Consider the following 18,286-nt stretch of genomic DNA (forward strand, 5'->3'; position numbering starts at 1 on the left):
GACTGATGAATGTTATTCATGCCTAATACTTTAAAAATAAGTTGCTGGATGTGTCATCTCAATGAATACTGAAATTTGTAAAGAAGGAGAAAGTTTAAATAGAAGGGATAGACTGAGAGCAAGATAGCAACATCCTCATTATGTTCAGCAACAAGGAGGGGTAGAGTGTATACTGTACAAAAGTGCATGGATTTCAACTGAGGAAGAGGTTTTGCAAAATTGCTTCAAAAATGAGCTGGAAGCCACGCCCAGCTAATTTTGTATTTTTAGTAGAGACAGGATTTCTCCATGTTGGTCAGGCTGGTCTTGACCTCGTGACTTCAGGTGATCCTCCTACCTCAGCCTCCCAAAGTGCCTGTAAACCCAGCTACTCGGGAGGCTATGGCAGGAGAATTGCTTGAACCCGGGAGGCGGAGGTTGCAGTGAGCCGAGATTGAGCCACTGCACTCCAGCTTGGGCAAGAGGAGTGAAACTCCGTCTCAAAAAAAAAAAAAAAAAAAAAAAGAAAGAAAAGAACTGGAAGCAATAAAGGAGAACTGCAAAAGAAAATTAAGAAAAATAGAGTTATTAGAGCAAAGTGCTTGCATCTGGAGTTCTATAAGAGAAAAATGGTTAATGCATTATTTTGTTAAGGGAGTTATAATTGTGTGATAATGTGTCTGAAGTAATAAGGGTCTAAATTGATTGAATGCATAAATGTACATATTCATGGCTAAACATAATATGGAAAAATGTTAAACCTTTTGAATCACTATTATGAGAACTTAGGTAACTATAATAGTTACACCGGACTTGGCCATATTTGTATTTTTGTATAAAAAATACACATATATATGAATATATATAAAATGTTCAAATGCTATTTTTGGGCATCCTTATTTTTATTTTATGAATAAAGAAATCTGAAATTTTGAGTTATTAGTTTTTCTTTCCTTTTTTTTTTTTTTTTTTTTTTTGAGATGGAGTCTCACTCAGTCACCCAGGCTGGAGTGCAGTGGTGTGATCTCGTCTCACTGCAAGCTCAGCCTCCCAGGTGCACGCCATTCTCCTGAATCAGCCTCCCGAATAGCTGGGACTACAGGTGCCTGCCACCATGCCCGGCTAATTTTTTTTTTTTTTTTTTTTTTTTTTTTAGTAGAGAGGGGGTTTCACCGTGTTAGCCAGGATGGTCTCGATCTCCTGACCTTGTGATCTGCCTGCCTCAGCCTCCCAAAGTGCTGGGATTACAGGTGTAAGCCCCACGCCAGGCCTTGAGTTATTCATTTTTCAGTCACACCTGACGTTGGAGTCCACCTCACTCCAAAACATAATGTCAAAAACCACCAACCAAAAAAGTAAGTTTAAAATTATTCAAAACCGAATAGAGAGAATATACTCTGCTGAAACTCTCACTTACTTTTCACATCTTGACCCAGATTTAGAATTTTGCTCTGAACTTTATTATTGGTGTGACTCAGTGTGTTTTTAAATATATCGTATCTTGTTATTGAGTTTATAGAAAGAACATTTGGTTGTTATCTATGTATGATGGTATTGCATATGCTCAACATCAGTCAGAGCCACATCTTACAGGATAGGTTTTGGGTTTTAAAATATGCATTTGTTATAAATTGGGTAGACTAAAAATTAAAAATCCATTCAATTGCTCTTAAGTATGGCACCCATTGGAATTTTCATCATTCACTATTTAAATTACTAGTATTCAACTGAAAATATTTGAGGAAGAGGGGAGATTTGGAAAATATGCTAATGATCCTGGCAATCGTCTTTGATGAATCTCTCCTGAAATAAGATCTCTAAGATCCCAAAGACTATCATATTCATTCAAAGAAATAAAAATTAAAGTCCTTACTGTATAACATACATATGCCAATAGGGTTTTATTTTTTAAATTCCACTAAACATGATTTTTAAAAAACTTTTATCTCATTCTTGACTATTTTCTGCAAATATTAGGGTATTTATATGAAAAATCATAAAAGAAAATAGTTATTTCTGAGTTAAATTGTCTAGTTCCACACCCAAACTTTTGCATTAAGTGATTGTTTGTTTCCAGAAAGGCACATTTAACAAAACGCTTTGATCTTTTAAGGTGGAATATGACTATTTTGTAGTTATCATAATTTAATAAATTAGGCATATTGCAAAGTGAAATTACTTGCTTACTGAAATTGGAAGTTAATCAGTAAGAACTGTGTAAAGTAGCTTAATATGCCAAGCAATCTCTGTGATTTTATGGTAACTATCTTTTCTTTTCCAAACGTGATTGTGTTGTTATACAGTATTTATTTTAAATATAAGGGCTTAGAATCTTACAATGCAAAACTGAATGAAAGAAGTCAGAAAACAGAACATATTTTATGATTCAATCAATGTAAAGTTTAAAAAATAGGCATAACTAATCAACAATGTTAGATTAGGAAAGTGGTTTTCCTTAAGAAGGCCTCAGATTGTGACTCCAAGTGCATGAAGTACATTCTGGAATATGGATAATAATTTTGTTTTTTCAAGAGATAGCATTTCACTGTGTTGCTCAGGCTGGTCTCAAGCTCCTGGGCTCAGATGATCCTCCAGCCTTGGCCTCCCAAGTGTTGTTATTACAGCCATGAGTCACCATGCCTAGCTTGTTTTGTTTCTTGATGCAAATGCTGGTCATGTGGATGTGTGTATTTTGCCAAATTTTTTTAAGCTTTACATTTATAATTTGTACACTTTTTGCATGTTTGTTATCCATTTATAAAGTTTACACTAATGATAAAAAGTTTGTTTCAGAGAAATATCCATGTTAATAAGAAGATACAGAATAATATGTAACCAAATCTGACTGATTTGACATTTGTCCCAAATTTGCTCATTCTATGTGGAAGAAATGTCTTGGATACCTTGATTCAGACTGACTTATTTTAGCTGGGAATATGCGTTTTCTTTCTTATGCTATCCTTTGTTAAGTGATTATAAACCTGTGGTTCAAAGTTTAAGTACAAAAAATTTTGATACTATTTTTCTTTCTTTGTTCATTTTCTTTTTCCTTTAAGTAAGAATGTGACCTAACATTGATCACTAATTACTATTACTCTAATACCAAAACTGAGCTCTGCCATGCTGTAAGCCATATAAGCTATCTAAAGAGATTAGCCAGTAGTTTGAGCTTGTCCTCTTCTAAAGATAATTTTAGGCTTGGCACAGTGGCTGATGTCTGTAATCCCAGTACTTTGGTAGACCAAGATGGGAGGATTGCTTGAGTCAAGGAGTTCAAGACCAGCCCAGGCAACATAGCGAGACCCTGTGTCTACAAAGATTTAGCCAGGCGTAGTGGAGTGCCTATAGTCCCAGCTACTCAGAGGCTGATATGGGAGGATAGCTTGAACCTGGGAGACTAAAGTTCAGTGAGCCGAGTTTATGCCACTGCACTCCAGCCTGGGTGACAGAGAGAAAAAAAAAAAGAGGGAATATTAACTCCCTAGAAAATTCATGAAATAACTGATCCTGAAGTGAAGTTATCTGGGTTGTGTAGTTTAAATTACCTTTTCTAACAAGTGATATGATTATCTGGAAACGTTTTAAATGGTTCACAATATATATAGAATTTGAAGCTAAATCAAGTTCATGCTGTATTTAATACACATTTGCTATTATTTACTATTTTAATCATTTGTGTCTCAACTTTACCACTTATGTAATCTTTCATTATGTAACTTAAATTAAAATTAGATTAAATTGAAATTTCAGTTTCTTGGTCACATCAACCACTTTTCATTTGTCATATTTGGCTAGTACCTACTGCATAAGACAGAGCTGATTAAGAACATTTCTATCACTTCAGAAAGTTTTATTGGATAGCACTAATTTATATAAGTAAAACAATATATTCCTCAGTTTTTTAATTGTTATTAGATAAGACTATTTTTGTATGATTGTATTTTGTATTTTGTATGATTCTTAGCAATTCTTAGTAATGGCAGATCATAAATGCATACTCATACTTAATAATAATAGCATAGATAAAAATAAGAATAAACAGATAATAAAAATAGTAATTATTGTTATAATAAATGAAAATGTATAACTTACATATCTAGTATCATGAATAAAGTATATATCATCTTTTATCAAGTCTGTAAAACTCTCTTATCTACCATTTATTTTCCAAGTATTTCACTATGAAATAATTCTGAAGTAGACATTCTAAAAAATTTCCCCTAATTAGACACCATAAAGCTGGCCCAATTTATGATTCTCATAACTGTATTTAAAAACAAATGAAAAACGTCTAAACAATGTGTCAGTCCTTTTTAATTCTAAATGGTAGAAAACTTTACTATGTGGATCGTAAGTACCTATCACCAGGAACAAATATGCTTAATCAGGATACAAGATGATTAAAAAGGAAGTCAGATGGTACTTTATTTTATTTCATTTCAGATATTTTACTACATTCTTTTATATTTATCCCCCTTAGGCTATATGCTACATCAAAAATACCATCACATAGTATGCTTATTACAGCAAGACAAACATTAGGTAAACAACCAATCCCATCCTCCAACCAATTTGGATCAACACACAGAGTTGAACTCAACAAACACGTAAACCAAAAATCTTGATTCATTGACTCTGTTAGTATCTATGTCTGTTTTTTTAAAATCTACTTTTAAAATTGACAAATAAGAATAGTACTTACCTACTGGCATCATAGATGTTTCTTTATGTGTAATGCATTGCAATCAAATCAGATTAATTAGCCTATCTATCACCTCAAACAGTTATCACTTCTGTGTGTTGGGAAAATTCACTATCCTTCTTATAGCTATTTGGAACTATTTACCATTGTTAACTATAGTTATTCTACAGTGGTATAGGGCACTAGAATGTATTCCCCCTATCTAGGACATTATGTTACATGAAATAAGCCAAGAACAGAAAGTTAAACACCACGTGTTCTTATTCATATGTAGAATCTAAAAAAAAGATGATCTCATAAAAATAAAGTGTAGAATACAAGATACTGGAGGCTGGGAAGGGTAAAAGGAAAGGAGGGGTAGGGAGAAATTTGTTAAAGGGTACAAAATTATACCTATGTCCTTTTTATTCATAAGTCAGTAATTGTTATCATTCTAATAACAACCATTCGAAACTGTGAACACAAAGTCTATGAATCTACATAACTATATCCAGAAAAAATAGACATTTAGGAGGGCTTTATTGTGTTATTATTACATAAGAAACCTCATTCTTACAAACAAAAATAAGCTGTTTCATAAAGGTTATCTTTTCCTGCTTAATTATAATCTCTTTTTTTTCTCCTCCTAGGCTACTGATAAAGATACGGGCAATTATAGTGTCATGGCCTACAGACTCATAATACCACCAATTAAAGAGGGAAAAGAAGGATTTGTAGTGGAAACATATACAGGGCTTATCAAAACTGCTATGCTCTTCCACAATATGAGGAGATCCTACTTCAAGTTTCAAGTTATTGCAACTGACGACTATGGGAAGGGACTGAGTGGCAAAGCCGATGTACTTGTAAGTAGATAAAACTTCAGGAAAGGGAAGTAGCTGCAATACTAGCCATGGGTCAGTGTTTTCAGCTTATAGAACTTCTAAGATTAATTTAGAACGGGTTTTCAAAAACATAGTTATTATTAATATTCACCCAGATTGTTAGTCACTATAGTTTAGGAATATGTAAATATATGGTTCATATATATAACACCATAAGATGTTTATTTTTCTTGACCTTTGAGAAAAACATTATAATATTTGAAAAATTATGATTGTAACAACAAAGGTATAAGCATTGGATTTCTATTTGGTCTTCAAAGCTCATTTTTAATATAGTGTTGTCCAGTGCTACATAAAAATTTTAAATACTTCACAGAGTTATACTATGGAAATTAAACTATGAAGTTATTTGTTTAAATTACTTTCAGCATTTTGTAATTGAGAATACAAAGAAAATGTTTGGGGGCAAATTTTGTTCCAGTAGTATTTATTTCTTTGTTCTATCAAAATCCCCAATGATAACATTGATTAACCTTGACTAAGTTATATTTGGCTATAGTCAATAATATCATTGTTCTAATTTTCACTTAGGCTGTGCAAAGTTCAGTGATAGATCATTTGAAAGGGAAGTTCGATATTAGCTTTTATTGAAAATATTTAATAGCAGTTCATATATCCTGTGGACTCTTTACCAACTTGAAAGCATAGGTTATTTGGACTTTTGTCTGATGAACCTAATACAAAGTATATTTATTGGAAATATTTGTCACATAAAGACAGATCAAGAATAAGTTGTCTTTTGTTCTTTGCATTGTACATTTTCCTTTTTTCACAGTTCGCCTCATTTAGTTCCCTGGACAAGCATAACCTTCATGTACATGCAGACATCAATGATCAAATATTTTTCTTCTTAGATAATGGTGAAGAACAATCACCATGATTGTGGCCCAAACAGTCCTCCAGGAGCATTCTCTTTTTTAACAGTAAAGCTGCAATAGAGTAAATGAAGGCCACTCTAAGCCAAGAAGTTTTGACATAGGAGATATTAAGTTTGACATAAATTTATGATCAAATTAAGATCGGTAAAACTTATAGAACCTTATACACTTTATTTTTATGAGATCATCTTTTGTTAGACTCCATACATGAATAAGAACATGTGGTTTTAAATTTTCTGTTTTTGGCTTATTTCATGTAACATAATGTCCTATTCTATTGTTCTATTATTTAAGATATGCACATTTTGGTTCTTAAAAGCTAAACATAGGCCAAGTATGATGGCTCACACCTGTAATCCCAGCATCTTGGGAGGTCGAGGCAGGTGGATCACTTGAGGTCAGGAGTTTGAGACCAGCCTGGCAAAGATGGTAAAATTCTGTCTCTACTAAAAATACAAAAATTAGCTGGGTGTGGTGGTGTGCACCTGTAATCCCAGCTACTGGGAGGCTGAAGCAGGAGAATCGCTTGAACCCAGTAGGCAGAGGTTGCAGTAAGCCGAGATCAAGCCACTGCACTCCAGCCTGGGTGACAGAGCAAGACTCTGTCTCAAAAAATAAAAAATAAAATAAAAACTAAAAACTATAAAGTCACTACACTAAGTGTAATTAAAATACTATAAAAATCAACACAAACAAAATATATATAATCTTTGCAAAATATATACTTTTAATATATAATCTTTAAATATATATCAATCTAATTATATATATGTATATATTTTGTACATATTAGTGTACATATGAGATATAAAGTTTATTTTTAATGTTTGAATTCCATACCTATTGTGTGGAAATTTAAGAATATGCCTTTTAATATCATTCAAAATATATTTACAAAGAAATTTAATTCAAAGAAACCATAATTTGTTATATATAGATATCATATTCTGATGCAAACTAATAACATCTAGTATGCCATCCCAGCCAAATGATATTTATGGTAAGCTTTGTAATCCTACCAGTCAAGAGAAAGGAGATGAGATAAATAAGAGGTTTATCTAGAGAGTATGAGTGCCAAAACCAAGAAGGAAGAGAGATGATGACAAGTCTGAATAAATTACAAATGTGTACTCAGTCCAGAAGAGTATGTGAGGAAAAATGAATGAGGAATGGCCTGAGAAAGGGGGAGGGCTTTAGGGAGAGTAGGCTTTGATCCTTTGTTACTCAGGTGGAGTGTGGAGAGATGTTTTTTTTTCTTTCTTTCTTTTGGTTTAGCTTTAGGAAGTTGGCATTAATTGGCTTAGGTTCCCTGCCCCCAGACCCAGGAGTTTCCTGTTTAATCCACCATTAGAAAACTATCATGAATTGGCCTTGATTCCCTGGCCCCAGACCTTGGTGTTTTCCCTTTTGATTCAGCTTTAGGAAGTCAGCACAAATTGGCCTTCGGTTCCCTGCCTCCAGACCCTATTCTCCTGCATCAGTATCCATTTAAATTAATGACTAAAACCCTCCAAATGAGCTTTTGCTTTGTTCAGTAATCACTCTATATTTTGCCTCGATGTCACAGAAAATCTTCTCTGCTCCTAATTCTCCAATACCTTGTCCTCATTCTCACTATGGCCTGATTAACTGGCATGCTATTTCACAGAAAACTAATACTAAAGCATTTAGAAGGACACTTCTATGACTCCTACCACTAAATCTACCTACCCTCCAGGATCTAGACCAATATTCTTTGCCTTCTTTCTAGCTCCTTTAGATGAATTCTCTCTGTTTTTATCTAAAGCCTGTACATCTACTTATACAGTAGATTCAATTCCCACTTACCAGCTCTTGGACATTGCCTCAGCAGCTCTCCCATTTCTTTTCTACATTATTAATATAAATTTCCTCCTTATATCAGATTATTCTCACAACAATGCTTTTTTCCTATCTTCCAAAAGCTAAAATATCTCTTGATCTATATCACCTTCTAGCTGTCATCCATTTCTCTATTCTTCTTTCTAGCAAAATTCTGTGTTAGAATTGACTTATTTCTCACTACTGAATCTCTCTTAAACCCTCTAATCATAGGAGTGTTTTCTCTCCAATCACTCTTCCAAACTATTCTTGTCGATGCCACCAATGACTTTCATGTTAGGAAATGTACTGATAGGTCAGTCCTTATCTTACTTGAACCGTCAGCAATGCTTGACTATTACCCTCACTAAGGTTTCAGACCACCCACCATACTCCCTTGTTTATTCCTTCTCAGTCTCCTTTATTGGTTCATTTTCTTCTCCTGACCTTTTAGTATTGAGGTTTCTCAGGACTCAGACATTACATCTCTTTTCATTCACTCACTTGTTAAGCTCACTTAGTCCCATAACTTAAAAATATCATCTACATAGTGAAAGCTCTCAAACTTACATCTTTACCCTAAAGCTCATTCCTGAACACCAGACTCGCATATTTATTTGTACATGTAGCCATTCCACTTGAATATTTTTAAAAAGGTGTTTATTTAGTGTTTCCTAATGGATTTCTCTTCTTCATCATATTTCTTCCACCTATAGTCTTCCTTATTTTATTTGATGACCAAATCACTTTGAGTTCCTTAGGCAAAAAATTTCTTGACTCCTTTGTCTTCTAAACCTCACATTCATTCCCTTAGTAAATACTGTATATCTATCTAGGCAGCTGGCTAACCTATCAATGAAAGTGTCCTAAACACCTTTTCAATATTTGTTGATGAAATGAGAAGTAGGCAAAAAGTATACCTGCTGTATGTGGAAGATGGTTGCCTCAAGGAAAAGCACTATGCAAGCTGAACTAGCTGCTTTTTTTTTTTTTTTTTTTTGAGGCGGAGTCTCGCTCTGTCACCCAGGCTGGAGTGCAGTGGCCGGATCTCAGCTCACTGCAAGCTCCGCCTCCCGAGTTCATGCCATTCTCCTGCCTCAGCCTCCTGAGTAGCTGGGACTACAGGCGCCCGCCACCTCGCCCGGCTAGTTTTTTTGTAGTTTTAGTAGAGACGGGGTTTCACCGTGTTAGCCAGGATGGTCTCGATCTTCTGACCTCGTGATCCGCCCGTCTCGGCCTCCCAAAGTGCTGGGATTACAGGCTTGAGCCACCGCGCCCGGCCAACTAGCTGCTTTTTAAATGGACTAACACTGTCATATGAAAGAGCAACTTAGAGACAAACTATGGTTATTCACACTTAAGTATTTGGTAGGCATTTACACAAAATGGATGAAGGGAGCCTGTCATTTCAATGTAAACAAGTAATGATAATACTGAAGCTTTCAAGGACAAATTAGAATATTAAAAAAATTGTACCTGTCACTGTAAACTTTACTAGCTTCTGAATATTTAGACTTTCTTGATGAGTCAGTGGTTTTATTAAATAATGTGATTTATTTATTGATATTGTGTAATGAAATGTGTTGATATTTGCAAAATCTGCAGTGTTCAGTAAACTTGTATTTTCTAAGTGGCCAATGCAAGATGTTAAAAAGTTATACATGTGTAAAAGATCTATTCAAAGTACAATGGCTGGGTGTGTTGGCTCAGCCTGTAATCCCAGCAACTTGGGAGGCTCAGGCAGGGGGATCACCTGAAGTTAGGAGTTCAAGACCAACCTGGCCAACATGATGAAACCTCATCTCTACTGAAAATACAAAAATTAGTCGGGTGTGGTGATGGACGCCTGTAATCCCAGACACTCGGGAGGCTGAGGCAGAAGAATCGCTTAAACCCAGGAGGCGGAGGTTTCTGTGAACTGAGATCACGCCCTTGCATTCTGGCCTGGGCAACAAGAGCAAAACTCCATCTCTCACACACACACACACACACACACACACACACACACACAACAAAAAACAAGTACAAGACAGACAAATAGATTTTAGTGTAACTGAACATGGTTTTAGATTTCATGTGGAAACTAACCTTGAATTTTGGTGTAGTATTTTAAAAAGAAAATACATGATTATCTAAGTGGACTATTAAAACACCTCTTTTATTTCATAAAAAGTGAGTTTGCAACAGAGACCAGTTAGGAAAGACAGTTCAAGCAGGAGGTGATGAATATCTCTAAAGTTGGGTTGTCCAATATGCTACCTATCAGCCAAATGTAGCTATTGAATACTTGAAACATGGCTAGGTCACACAGAGATGTGCTATAAGTATAAAATATACACCAGATTTCAAAGACTTCAATAATAATATGTAGAATGTTCTTTACATGTTAAAATTATATTTTACTAAACATATATTAAACATATTGGGTTAAATGTGTTATTGAATTAATCTTATTATTTCTATCGTTCTAATGTGGGTGCCAGAAAATTTAAAATTACATATGTGATTTGTATTCGTGGCTCACATTATATTTCTATTGGACAGCACTATTTAAAATGTATAAGAAACTTATGAGAATAAATGGAAAGGACATAGACATCATAACATGTAAATTTCCAGCCATTTTTTTTTTAAATTTTGTGCTTCACAAATGTTATTTCTCTTCTTTTTAACAATACCTAGTAATTTTAATCCATTACAAGCATAAATCTCAATGATGATGGAAACATATTTATAAAGCCTTCATTAGTTGTTAACCTATGGAATTAAATAATTTTACAAAAAATTACTAAATATTTGGTGTAATAAACTGACATGCAAAGTTCTGGAAATATTTGCATATTTGCAGAAGGTATACTGGAAAAGTAGCATAAATAAAATCTACTAATCTTAAAGAGCTAAATATCCTTGTTATAGATGATAAAACAAACCAGAATTAAGTTGTAGAATTTCTGTGGAAGACCAAAATGTAAATTGTAATATCTTATTTTCTGCATTTGTGTAGTCAAAATGTGTGTGTTCTACATAAATCAGACATTAGCACATTGAGGAGATTAAAAAATTTTAAAGTAATTAGTTAGAGGTAAGTGTGAGACAACTACTCTTGGAGTTAAATACAGTGCGACAGTGCGACCTTTGTTAATTTATCAGAATTAAATATTTTTTCTTTTTGTATCTTTAAAAGAAAATACAAAAGTCTATTTTCAAAATATATTAACATCATAATAAAGTATAACTTTAAAATTGATATATTCCAGACACCTTAAGTGTTAACTCCCACTCTTTCAGTCAGAATTTTGCTCAAAATCTCACTTTTTTTTCTTTTCTTTTTCTTTTTTTTTGAGACAGGGTCTGTCGCCCAGGCTGGAGTGCAGCGGCATCTGGGCTCACTGCAACCTCCGCCTCCCGGGTTCAAGTGATTCTCATGCCTCAGCCTCCAGAGTAGCTGGAATTACAGTCATGCACAACCATGCCTGGCTATTTTTTGTATTTTTAGTAGAGACAGGGTTTTACCATGTTGGCCCGACTGGTCTCAAACTCTTGGCCTCAATTGATCGGCCTGCCTCAGCCACCCAAAGAGCTGGGATTACAGGTGTGAGGCGCCACATCCGGCTTAAAATATTTTGAATAAGTAACTTATCTTTCTGATGAAGGGAAAGCACTGACTTTCCTTCAGATTTAACAACATTCATTCTTTCCCTTCCACTAAGTTTACATTGGTCAGATCTCCATCATATGGCTCCATTAAACTACAAAGAAGGCTGAGAAATCTATTGTGTGTTCCCAATAGGAAGATAGACAGAGCTGGTGAACAGCTAACCAGTCTATACTTCTGATTATCAAATATTTCATTATTTTCCACACAAATAGAACAAAATCTTATCAAAGTTAACACCTGAATCTTAGCTGTCATGCTGTTCTTTTTATCAGGTCTAGAGGGAACTCCTGGTATTTTAGTGATCCAGAAAATAAATTCACCCAGTATAGATGGTGGAAAAATACAGAATATCCAACAGAAATTCCTATTTGAAGAGGACAATAATGGTAGACATACAGAATTGTCCAGGCCAATTCTGAAATCCTGTTGGGTATATATAATGTAGATCCCCATCCTGGGAGCAGGAGATTTCCTTGATTAAATCCTGTTTCTACCCTAAGATAGAAAAGCTTATGTTTGGTCTTTCTCTGTGGCTGCTGAATCTATCCTCCACTAGTTACTACTTAGTTCCTTTCCCACCTTTGTTTTTGTTCACATCTTATATAATATTTGTAAAGTGTGACAGATTTCTGGTATATACAGCCTGACACCAGCTTGTATAGTTTTTTGGATCTATATCCATAAGAACCTTGCAGAAAATTCATGCACATTGGAAACAGATTTTTTTAAAAAATTTAAGTCTACATTGCAAGAATCAGATAATTTGAAGACAGTTTACTGAAGCGTCTATTTTTGAAGGCCTGGGCAGGATGAATGTAGGGAAATAAGAGACATTGGAGAATTAGAGGAATACTAATAGTAGGGATTTCTAATAGTCTGTCATCCAGAAAAGGTAGGTTGAAGCACATGCTTACCAGACCAGGAGACAGATGTGTGAGAAGAGAACAGTTTGACGGGTCAGACAGTCCTAACAATTTTCCACTGAAAGACTCAATAATAAGGAGTTATTTCTCCTACTCATTTTCTTCTCTTTTCCATTATCCTGCTAATGCTCCCTACTACTCACTGTATCCACGACCCACATCATGGTACAGGGGCCTTCTCCCAACAGATGGTGGAATTAGGAAGTGCTTCAGCACTAGTCCCACTACAAAAGCTCCTCTGTCCTGAGGCCAGGACTCCAGTACTTCTGAGTGCAGCAGTTAGAGGAGATGATGGGGGCTTCAGGGAACAGAGAATGAGGCCTAGTGATTATAATTCTCATTGGGATAACACTCTATAGTTACTACCTGTTCCAGGTGGTTTGCTTTTTATCAAAACTTTTAACCTTTTCTGGTCCAATGTTAAAAGAAGGAAAAAAGAAGGAGAAGGAAGGAAGAAAGAAGGAAAGGAGGGAAGGAGGGAACAGTTATACAAGTTTCATATACATACTTCTAGAAATTTTTATCATGTAATTTTACTGCTAAAAACTCAAAAATAATAAAACAAAAAATATTTCTATGCAACTTCTATATCCTTTTTTACTCAATACCAATAAGAAAAGACAAAGTGATATAAAAACTGTAATGATCCCTTTTGCTAGTGAAGTTAGATGTGTTTTGTAAAAAGACAATCAAGACTCATTTACACGTTGAAGGGAAATTTAGTCATTTGGTCCCAGACTCCTATAACAGGTTAGGGGCACAAAGTTAAAACTGCCAGCATAAACTGCTTGCTCAGAAGTAGTAATCAGACCTACTCCTTATAGAGTCTTCAGACATGATTGATTAGGCTCACACAATGGTTTGATAGATTTCTAACTAGTAGCAAACATTTTACATAATATTTTGGATTTCTTTTTTTCCTGAAAAACTGAAAGATCTAGGAAATCTGAATTTTTTTTTTCCCCACATTGCAATATTCCTTAGAGGTGAGTAGTAGCTGACCTCTTCAGCTGAGTTATGTGCTCTCGGATTTGTGTTACTTCCATTTCTTTCTATCATTTCATACTTCTGGCTACTTTTCTCTTTTAAGTTACCTGCCTAGTTCCTGAAGGCATCTGAATTTGTGACCCCTAATAGGGGTCTCTATATGTAAAGAACCTGGAGGCCATAAAAAAATGTATGGCAACGTGAAATTACTCCCTACTGTAGATTGTATTGAGATGCGGTGCTAAATATGCCTAACCCAGAGTGTTCAATTTATGATTCTGGTACAAATGCCTTTATATTTTAATAGTGTGTAAATGTATGTGCATGATAACATATGGCCTTTTAGAATTTTTATATCAGTATTGAAAAACAGTAAAGAGCACAAACTCTGGTGTAAGACAGACTGCATTTAATTAGGATTAAGTTATTAAATATATCTTCCATTCATGTTTTTTATTTTAAAATTGAAATGATCTTAATAACAACCTGATTCTTTCTATATATTTCAATGAGTTAAACCTGTAAAATATTGAGGAAAAGAATAAATGCCATGTTGTAAGCACAGAATAAATATTTTTATTTTTCTTCTATTTTTCAAATGTAAGATCATAGAAGAAATTCAGTAGATTTTAAATGAATGAGACATAATTATCAATAGCCGTTAAATTAGCTTTTTAACCCATAGGTAAAGTTCTAAATATATATCTCTACCTACACAAATTTAAAGTTGGTTAAACAGATAAGAAAACTATATGTGATGACCTCATAGAATGAATTATTCTAACCAGTCATATCTCAGATTCTTAGTTACAATGAATAAATGATCTCTCAAGACTTGTAAAATATAAAACATACTTTTCATTATCTTGGGTGTCCCTTAACAATCAAATTTTTTAAAAAATGCCACCCTTCATGTGTCAGTAAATACCCAATTAAACAAACACAAAACCAAAAACAATTGAAATCACTCAGGATTCTTAATTTCTAGGTAAACAACAAATAGTTTCTCATGCACAGTCTGCCCCAGTTAGTCTCCAACCCCTTGTGTAGATCGTATAATTAAAAAAAAAAAAAAAAAAAAAAAATTGTTCCTGATTTTGAAAATGAGAAACCACTGTGTCTATGCATAGTAGGGAAGAGGTAATGTGGGAGTTTTCTGATTATGGAAATTTCAGTGAGTAAAAATTAAATGAATTCTGTTTTTTCTTCTTTCAGGTCTCTGTGGTCAATCAGCTGGATATGCAAGTCATTGTTTCCAATGTGCCTCCTACTCTAGTGGAAAAAAAGATAGAAGATCTAACAGAGTAATTGATTTTGTTTCCTTATATATTTATTTTTATATGACCATGGTTTTTAACTTTTTTTATTTTTTAAATTTTATTTTAGATTCAGGGGATACATGTGCAGGTGTGTTACATGGATATATTGCATAATGGTGAGGTTTAGGCTTCTAGTGTGCCAACCACCCAAATAGTGAGCACTGTAGCCAATAGCTAATTTGTCAGCCCTCATGCCCCTCCCATCCTCCCTCCTTTTGGGTTACTTGATTTATTTTAATTTTAATTTTTTTAATTGGGTTACTTGATTTATTTTAGCTGTTCAGTTGTAGGAGTTTTTTAGATATTATGATACTAATCCCTTATCAGATGTAAGATTTGCAAATATTTTCTCACATTCCATAGGGTGCCTTTTCACCCTGATGATTGTGTCACTAATTGGGAAAAAAGTTTTAAAATCAGAGGTAGTCCATCTGTCTATTTTTGCTTTTGTGGCCTGTACTATTGGCGTCATATTCAATAAATCATTGTCAAATCCAGTGTTACAAAACTCCTCTCATATGTTTTATTCTAGGCATTTTATGGTTTGGAGGTCTTATATTTAGATGTTTAATCCATTTTGAGTTAATTTTTGCATATGGTGTAAGGTAAGGGCCCAACCTTATTTTTTTACATATGGATATTCCATTTTTTCAACACTAGTTAGTTGTTTAAGAAATTATCCCTTCCATGTCTGATTTCTTTTTGTAGATTTTTTTAAAACCTATGTAAATGTAAATTTAGAGTTTTCTTAAGCAGAAATATTTCTGATCCCTTTTTGAAACCTACATTAGTAGATGGAAGTGGTAGTGATAAGAACCGTTAAGACCTGAGTCAGCACTCTGAAGCCCCAGCACTCCCCCATCCGTGTCTGGGGTGAGTGATGAAAATACACACATAACTCAGGTAGCCATCAGGGTGCCAAATAGTTAATTAAATAGAAGAATTTGTTGTTCTAGTGACAAGACCAATAAACACATTAATTCTCTGTGACATTTTTAGGTGACAAGTTATATTATCATCAAAGCCATTTCTATATTTCCCTCGAGACATCCCTATCTGATGAAGTGGAAAACTAGAATATCATGTGATCATCATTTTTATTTTTATTTTTTGGTAGACCAATATTTTAGGCAATAAGATAAAGTTTCCTTGGTAAGTATATAATTAGTACAAATGAGGACACTTGATGAAAGGAAAAATAATGATCTGACATATCCATTTTACAATGGAGCAGGTTTTACAAAGATGAGTATACTTTGATAGCTAAGACCACAGTACTTGGAAAATGGAATGATTGTAGTAAATCTTAGCTGCTATAGTAATGATGATTACTCCTCACCTCACTGAATCAGCGGAAATGGCTATATTGAAATTTTTTTTTACTACTTTTTAGATTTTAAGCTTATAAAATTGACCAGTCCCCATAAGTAATAAAACCTATTCCTTTTTGTATTCCACAAATTCCAGCGAGGATCTGCATCCACTACAGATCCCCTTGAATATCTATGCTCTGACGTATTTTCAGTTGATCTTAGAATTCACCTCTTTGTAAGCCTTGTGGTTTTTAAAATTATTATTTTTTTTTTTAAATTAAGGCATAGGAGAAACAACTGTGAGAATAACAGTAGGGACACCTAACCACAATGGACAAATAATTGGTAAATAATTGTCTAAAGAAGAAACTATGAAATGTTTGCATTTTATAACTTCTTTCTACTCCCAGTTCACCATGAAACTCAAATAAGAGGAATTTGTGGCTCTAAAATTTAAATCCTTAAGAATCTATAAAAGAGACATTTTGAAATGTATAGACTCGAGTTTAGAAACACAGAGTTACAGTATTTCTGTATGAATCGGAACTGACAACTTATTTCTCAGAGTTGCTCAAACCCATCTCTTACCTTCTGAATAAAATATGAAAATTCAATTATAGTAGAGCTTTACTGAAATAGTTACTGACTTGATGTGGAAGAGCCTCAATTTTATGAAATATTTATGTAACACCTGAAATGTGCTGTGTAATCAATCTATAGTTCCTAGAATTAAGGTTACAAAACCTACGTTAGAAATGTAGCTAGGATATATATCACATATATAGAATTTATTTGTATAGTATATAAAGTGTGTGTATATATATATGTTTATATATATATGTGTGTATATGTGTGTGTGTGTGTGTGTATATATATGTTTCTAGGAGGAGAATTGGAAGGCCTCTCAGGAAGCATATCTATGAAATAATAACTGCTAACACACTTTCTTAAATCAATGTAATAAAAATTTGGTTTTAAGGGGAAAAGTTGAGCTTCTTTTTATTTCAGAGAACCTAGGCTCATTTCCCAGACCACCAAAAACTAGCTAGGAAGTCTTGGGCCACTGTATCAAACTCTTTGAGTTTTTGCATTTGTATCTTAAAGCTGGGGATTTATTAGTTAAAAAATAAATAGTTACAGATTGTAACTGAAGATTTATCAGTGAACAAAGTGAAGTCCCTGTTGCCATGGAGCTTCTATTCTATTGCATAAAAATGGGGATATAAAATAGCAATATTAATAAATTAATATGTAATATGAAGTTATGTAGTAATAACTGCAATAAAGACAGGTAAATACAAGTAGGAATGTAACAGTTATAAAATAAACTGAAGGCAATCATAAAAATAAAATACAAACCACAAATATAATAATAAATCCTACCATTTATTATTCAAGGTATAATTTACTATTCTTGAAAAACAGGTTTAGTTTGACTCAGCTTTATTCAAAGCCTTGGAAATTCATGGTTTTGACAGAAAGAAAATTTATTTACTACTTTTTGAAATATTCAGTTGGGGCATTATTTAGTAGAGAAATAACCTCTTTTTACAAGAATGACTTGTCTTTAACTCACTAGGTTAATTGTGATTAAAGAAATCATAGTTCTCTACAGAACTGAAGATACCCCAGTATGCAATTACACAATTAAAAGCTACTGTTTGATAATAATACTTGTGCACATTGGAGTAGCATCTTTAATGCTTATCTATTTGAAATGTAGAAAAAGTAGAGATTTAAAATTCTGTTTTTAGTTAAATATGGCAGGATTCTTAATTATTTCCAAAACTTTAGTATTGAATTA

General features: G+C 33.8%; 1 protein-coding gene across 5 annotated transcripts in view; it reads left to right on the forward strand.

Moving 5' to 3' along the window:
• The window catches only part of PCDH15 (protocadherin related 15), a 1,804,329-nt gene that overhangs the window by 1,735,516 nt on the left and 50,527 nt on the right, over positions 1–18,286 (forward strand). For all 5 annotated transcript variants that reach the window (XM_073019143.1, XM_038008761.2, XM_038008762.2 and 2 more), the window contains 2 exons: positions 5,311–5,526; positions 15,066–15,154. In XM_073019143.1, the coding sequence (XP_072875244.1) occupies positions 5,311–5,526; positions 15,066–15,154 (305 nt within the window). The remainder of the gene's footprint in view (positions 1–5,310; positions 5,527–15,065; positions 15,155–18,286) is intronic.

The sequence above is a fragment of the Chlorocebus sabaeus genome, chromosome 9, assembly GCF_047675955.1.
Source record: "Chlorocebus sabaeus isolate Y175 chromosome 9, mChlSab1.0.hap1, whole genome shotgun sequence".
Classification (NCBI taxonomy): Eukaryota; Metazoa; Chordata; class Mammalia; order Primates; family Cercopithecidae; genus Chlorocebus; species Chlorocebus sabaeus.